The sequence below is a fragment of the Mchenga conophoros genome, linkage group LG19 (genome assembly GCF_057382185.1).
Source record: "Mchenga conophoros isolate Kocher_MC1m ecotype Shallow Benthic linkage group LG19, M_conophoros_male_GT1.1, whole genome shotgun sequence".
Taxonomy (NCBI): Eukaryota; Metazoa; Chordata; class Actinopteri; order Cichliformes; family Cichlidae; genus Mchenga; species Mchenga conophoros.
Window position 1 is genome coordinate 9,927,055 of NC_140544.1, and position 6,323 is coordinate 9,933,377.

At 44.2% G+C, this 6,323-nt stretch overlaps 1 protein-coding gene across 1 annotated transcript; it reads right to left on the minus strand.

Annotated features, from left to right (window-relative positions):
- Positions 1 to 276: 276 nt before the first annotated feature.
- Positions 277 to 2,179, minus strand: LOC146551745 (interferon-gamma-inducible GTPase 10-like). The gene is made up of 2 exons (XM_085257767.1): positions 1,579 to 2,179; positions 277 to 1,127 (listed from the first exon to the last, which is right to left on the minus strand). The coding sequence occupies exons 1-2, from the start codon at positions 2,111 to 2,113 to the stop codon at positions 1,060 to 1,062; spliced, it is 603 nt and encodes a 200-aa protein (XP_085113893.1). The 5' UTR covers positions 2,114 to 2,179; the 3' UTR covers positions 277 to 1,059.
- Positions 2,180 to 6,323: the final 4,144 nt, after the last annotated feature.

Genomic DNA, 6,323 nt, shown 5'->3' on the forward strand with positions numbered 1-6,323 from the left:
ATAATGGATTGGATTTATATAGCGCTTTTCAAGGCACCCAAAGCGCTATACAATACCACTATTCATTCACTCTCACATTCACACAATAATATTAATGATTTCTTTTAATCAAATTTATATTTATTCATTAAAAGGTTTTGTATATTTATCGGAAATCTCATTTAAATATAAAACAAAACGACAAATGTAATCACAGTTTATTAAAACACTGAAAAGACAATATATGTTCGATAATAATAACTGCTGATGCTAATAACAATACTATTAATAGCTGCCTTAAGATTACATATTAGTGTGTGATGCTGGGAGAAGTTACAATGCTGTTTCTGCTCTGATCAGAGGAGATGAGACCTGCTGAGGCCTCGGACACACTTATCAGCTGTGAGGATGCAGTGAGATTATGAATTTTATTATTTTGAAACAAACACTGTCTAATTAGAACAAGTTAAAAGCTTATTTGTAGATCTATGCTAGTTTCAAAAGTGTCACTACTTTACAAAATCGACATGTTCAAGCCAGAACTCTTTGAAAGACCCTCTGAGCATCATCAGCAAGTTCTCTGAGGATAATAGGCATAGCTTTCTCCATTACCCGATAACATCTTCCCCTTGGGATTGAGCCCACAACCGATTCAACGAAGTTTATCATGCTCAATGCAAAACGTAATTCAGATGTTACTCCAACCTGGTTCAACACCTTCAGCGGGAGCTTCTCAGTTATTTCAGCTGCAGCCAGGGGTGACTTGATAACGGCACACAAATCGCTGTATGACAGACCTGTGCTGGCAGCAAGTTTCCACAGAGATGGGATATCAAGACCAAACGCATCTACCACCATTGCAATAATAATGTGCAGCCAAGGTAGATTAACAGAAACAGTTAGCCCAGGAACAGAAACATTTGGTCTACCAAAGCAGGCCACATTAGGTAATCGTAGATCCATAGCTTGTTTCTTCTTCTTGATGATCTCCAGGCTGATGTTGGGCATGGCCAGCACAAAAGCATTCCTCTTGAGTTTAGGAAGTTGTCTCTCTAAGGTCTCATGTAGGAGAGAGAAATCCTACTTCCGAGGCTTAAAGCTGGACACCAGGAACACCTTTGAACACTTGATGCCATGTGCCTGAAGACCTGTAATACAGAAGGAATCCATGTGACAGATTATTAAGATGGAGTTTATTAATTTATTTTAAGAAAATGTTCTTGTGAGATAGAGAGATGAGCTTGTAACATAGCAGAGGAAAAGAAACACCTTTATGTTGGTGGAGACCAAAAATGGTTTTTACTGGACAAACAAATGAATAAAACAAACATCAGCCTAAAGTATGATATCAAACTGACGGGGCACAGCCACCTTCTCTCCTTATTTGTTTATTATTTTCCAGTCTAACAGGCATTTTTCAGGACAAAGCTCAACAATGGTCTGACCTCTGCACTAAGTGCATGACTGTCATTAAGAACAGGACGATCAGTATGAGTGAAAAAGCAGCCAATGTCCAATGCAAACTTTGAAAGACCTCTAGAAGAGAAAACAGTGCAGTGAACATTTCTCTCTCTCTGGTATAAATAATCACACACTCACCTTGAGCACAGTCTTCCTTGATCTTTGTAAGAGTCCTCTGTTTGCTGAAGTTTCTCTTTCTTCTCTCGGCTCCTAAATCTTTGTCAATCTTTGAACGAACAAAGTAGAACTTTTTCCCCATCTCCTGAATCTTCAGAGCGAGTTTCACATCATTTTCTGTGATGCGAGTCTCTGAGACGATGATAAAGAAGTAAAACATCCTAAATTCAACACGCTTCAGGTACTTCTCAGCTGGAAACATTGGCGTTCCGATTCCAGGAAGATCCCATAAAGTGACATTGGGATAGTCTGGATGTTTGTAGGCTGCGACCTCTGAGGTGGAGTCTCCATTTGCAGGTGCAGCTTCATCATCTTCATCTGTTAAACCTCTGAAGGCATTTACAAAGGTGGATTTACCAGCACCGCTTTCTCCTGTGACGGCGATATTTAGTGGAATATTTCTTGTCTTTTTTAGATATTTTTTCTTTATCTTTGCAGCCGCTGCAGCAGTGTCGTAGTTTTCTATAACCGATTTAACTCCAATTGGATCATTCATGCTCGCCTTTGATTAGAGACAGAAGGTGTTATGGTAACAGTTTCTGAAGATATAAATCTGAGCAGACAGCAGTGTGCAGTAATAGAAGACCGCCCTGAGCTAAAACAGGAAGCTTCTGTCTACGGTCTCGGGTGGGAGATAATTTTTACCATATAAAGTCACATTTTACAGATACCTGCACTCAGAGCAAGAAAGGAGGAGGCTTCAGTTGCATCATCCATGCTGTGCATGCTGAGTGCAGATTAACAGTGGCATTCATCAGAGTTTCTGCTGAAAGCCACAAATCAAACTGGCAGCATTTCAGAGCATTTGCATGTCGCCTGCACGTGGCCGACTTCCTGCCCTCCTCACCAACTCTGTGCTTCATGTGGCTTTCATAAAAAATAGATGCTGTGATGCAGATGATGTGATGCAGAGTGGAGCGCTGCGGCTGGGATGCTCAGAAATGCGCTATGGTGTAGGTGGTAGGATCTCGAACACCCACCAAACATGGCTACAGCCACGTGATCTCTCTGCTTGTACAACGCTCAGCGCATCAGTCACAACTGCATCCTTATCTGTAGATGAGGACAGTCTGTTCCATCAAGCTCACACTTCTGCGCTCAGTGTCAACTCTGAGTTTGATGGACCAATTGGAGCAGCAGCTACAGCGGGAGCACAAAGTGCTGCAGATACAGAGGAGCAGAACTGTGAAGCCTCTTTCTTCACACTGCTGGACCTCCATCCATCTGCAGCTGTAGTCTAAAATCTAATCTGTTGCTTTTTGCTAGATTTGCAGGAAGAACAAGAAGAAATGCTTTTCATATTTAGGAAACTGTAACATGAGGATATTACTCTATTGTGTAGCAGAATAAGTCTTTGGTTTAATAAAGCATTGCTGATTACTAGTTGGTAGCCAGTTGCTTTATGTAGTCCTACTATAAATAAAAACTGCTATCTGTTGCCCAGGTATCTGGGTTTCTGGTCACCTGATTTCAGTAGATGTTAAAGGTTACATTTTTACCATAATAAGGTCACATTTTACAGATAATTGCACTGAGAGCAGAAAAGGTGGGGGCCTCATCCATGCTGAGCAAGCTTGAAACCCGGACCCCCCGTAGCCGGTTACCAAGATTACGTGAAGTACCCTCAGAAGGTCTGCTAGATGATGTTAATGCAGCACTACGGACTATACCTACAGCCACGATTACCGACACTAACAAGCTGATCTACAATACGGCAGCAGTGATCAGTGAGATGCTTGGCTACAAGTTGAACAGCCACAAGGAGCAGTACCCTCCATGGAGAAGGAGGCTAGAGGCTAAGATCAAGGTAGCACGGAGGGAGGTTAGCCAACTATCGGAGTTGCAGAAAGGCGCGATGAAGAAGGTGCATAAGAAGTACAGGAAGCTGTCCATACCTGAGGCCTTGGAAACTGCCAAGCAACGACTCACAGCCTTGGCCAGCCGCTTGAGGAGGTACACCAGAGAGATAGAAGGCAGGAGAATAAACCAGCTGTTCTCCACGGAACCAGCCAAGGTGTACTCTCAGTGGCAAGGGAACAATATGGGGAACAATATGAGAACAGCACCACCAAGGCTGGAGACGGAACAATACTGGAAGAGCATATGGGAGAAGGACGCAACCCATAACGGCAATGCACAGTGGCTAGTGGATCTGAGGGCAGACCATAGCAACCTCCCTGAACAGGGTCCAGTAACCATCACAGTGGCAGATATCCAAGAAAGGGTCTCCAGTATGAAGAGTTGGACAGCACCAGGGCCCTACATAGTTCACGCCTACTGGCTGAAGAAGCTGACTGCACTCCACGAGCGCCTGGCAGCACAAATGAACCAGCTGCTCGTTAACGAGAGACACCCAGAATGGCTAACCGAAGGTCGGACGGTCCTGATCCTCAAGGACCCCCAGAAGGGACCGGTCCCCTCCAACTACCGACTTCCCCTGCCAGTGGCGGACTCCCTCAGGTATCGGTGCGTTGGTGGTTCTTTGTGTCTGGGGGTGGGCGTCCAGGTACACACCGGCTCACTCCTTGGCGGCCGCTTATCGGGGCCTGGAACCTGGGGCTCGCTCGGACCACTTCGGAGGTGGGGTGCCCCCGGCCTCTCGGCCTGGGGCTCGGTCACTCAGGCACAGCTGGCTGCCGGCGGAGCTCACGGGCGCGTCACTGCAACTGCCCCTGGCTTCTGCTCCGCGGCTGCTGAGTGAACCCTCATCTGGGACTCTCCTCAGCTCTTATTCCGACAGTGGCGCAGCTGCCCCTCTGTTGGTCTTCCATGGTCTCTTGTGTTCTGGGGGCCTCTGGATGTCTGGAGTTTTGATCTCCTCCATACCTGCTTCATACCCTGGAGGACGGGGCTGTGGCCCCCCCACACTCCCTAGCAGATCGTTACATGGAGAAACCTTTGGAATACAAGCACGCTGATCCACACAGGTATGCACACAGGTGTACACACGGGTATTCACAGACGCGGATTACAGCTTTCTTGGCTGCTGCCTCAAAGCACATTGTGCGCTGTCTATCTTGCGTGCTGCACAATATCGTTTATTATTTAGTATCTACTGTTATCTACTGCTAGCTAGTTTATTGTGATAGTGCTGTTTTTTTTATTATGTTGCTCTTTGCTGTTTGCTTTCTCTTCTGTTTTTTTTCTCCATACAGGTGACCCAGGTGCTTTGTTTTTTTTTTTTTTTTTCTTTCTTCCCCCCCTTCTCACCCTCTCTTCTCCCAATAACCTGCCTCAGTACTAAATGGAAGCTCCTGTCAGGCATCATATCGGCTAAGATGAACAGGCACATGGGTCAATACATGAGTGGGGCACAGAAAGGGATTGGCAAGAATACCAGAGGCGCAAAACACCGGCTACTGGTAGACAGAACAGTCAGCCGAGACTGCAAGACCAGACTGACCAACCTGTGCACTGCCTGGATTGATTACAAGAAGGCCTATGACTCAATGCCCCACAGCGGTTTAACATATTGCCTGGTTCTGGCAAGGATTTGGGGAGCACTGGTCCACAGTTTGAAGTAGCTTGTCCAGAACTGCACCTGAGAACAGATGGTGATATATCAGAATACATTATTATTATTAACACTTGTAAAATAAAAAAATAAAAAAAAGCATATACAGTGCTGTGTAAAACAATTTTCCTCCTTTCTGATTTTGTTATGTTTTGCATATTTGTTACACTTTGTCAAAAATTCAAGGGCCTCTCAAGGCGTCGTTGTCGGCTACCAGTTTCACTGTCTGGGTTTAGCATTTCTTCTTTTTCCACAGTGACAGCACCCAACCAAACATTTTTTGTTTTAGTCGTTACTCATTAAACATCACCATGCTACAGCTTTGGGTTTAGCAGTCATTTCAGCATGCACATGATATAGCTAGTAGTTAGAGGATATACATAAGGAGACTCTTTTAGTATGGTAAATAAAGAAACGGGGTCAGCCTGAGAAGAGGAAAGAATTCACACGGTATGATTTCTGGTAGTAATTCTAAATCTGAGCTGTTAGTCACTTGTCTCCCCAGAGATGCTTTAAAAGTTAAAGTTTCACCGTGACCTGCAAAACTAAACCTTCTTTGGAATCTATGTTAAAGCATTGCTTTTTTTTTTTCTTCCTGACTTAATTCCTATATCATGTCTGCCTGGAGACTTGGTCCCTGCAGCTTTCATACAGTGGCTTGCAAAAGTATTCGTATTCGTAGTCCTTAGATGTGCAAAGCTGGTAGAGACAGACCCTAAAAGACTGGCAGCTGTAACTGCAGCAAAAGGTGGTTCTACAAAGTATTGACTCAGGAGGCTGAATAATTACGCACACCCCACTTTGGAGTTACTTATTTGTAAAAAAAAAAAATGTTTGGAATCATGTATGATTTTCCTCCCACTTCTCACGTGTACACCACTTTGTGTTGGTCTTTCATGTGGAATTCCAATAAAATTGATTCATGTTTGTGGCTGTAATGTGACAAAATGTGGGAAAGTTCAAGGGGGCCGAATACTTTTGCAAGCCACTGTATATATATGAAAGCATCAAACATAAATAGCTACGGGCAAGGCATCTCAAAATTGGCGTACTGCTGGCAGAACAAAGTCGACAACCTCAGAGATGATCCCTGTAATCCATGAAACATAAGGGGACATCAGTATGTACTGCTTTTCACAGTTTTTAAGAATGTGTCATGACTCCAATCAGTACATTCATACTGATATTAGAT

Excerpts from the sequence above, each read along its gene's own strand:
- LOC146551745 (XM_085257767.1), bottom strand. The coding sequence starts at position 2,113 with ATGAATGATCCAATTGGAGTTAAATCGGTTATAGAAAACTACGACACT. Across the intron at positions 1,128-1,578 it reads CAAGGAAGACTGTGCTCAAG|GTCTTCAGGCACATGGCATC; the intron begins GTGAGTGTGTGA and ends TCTGTATTACAG.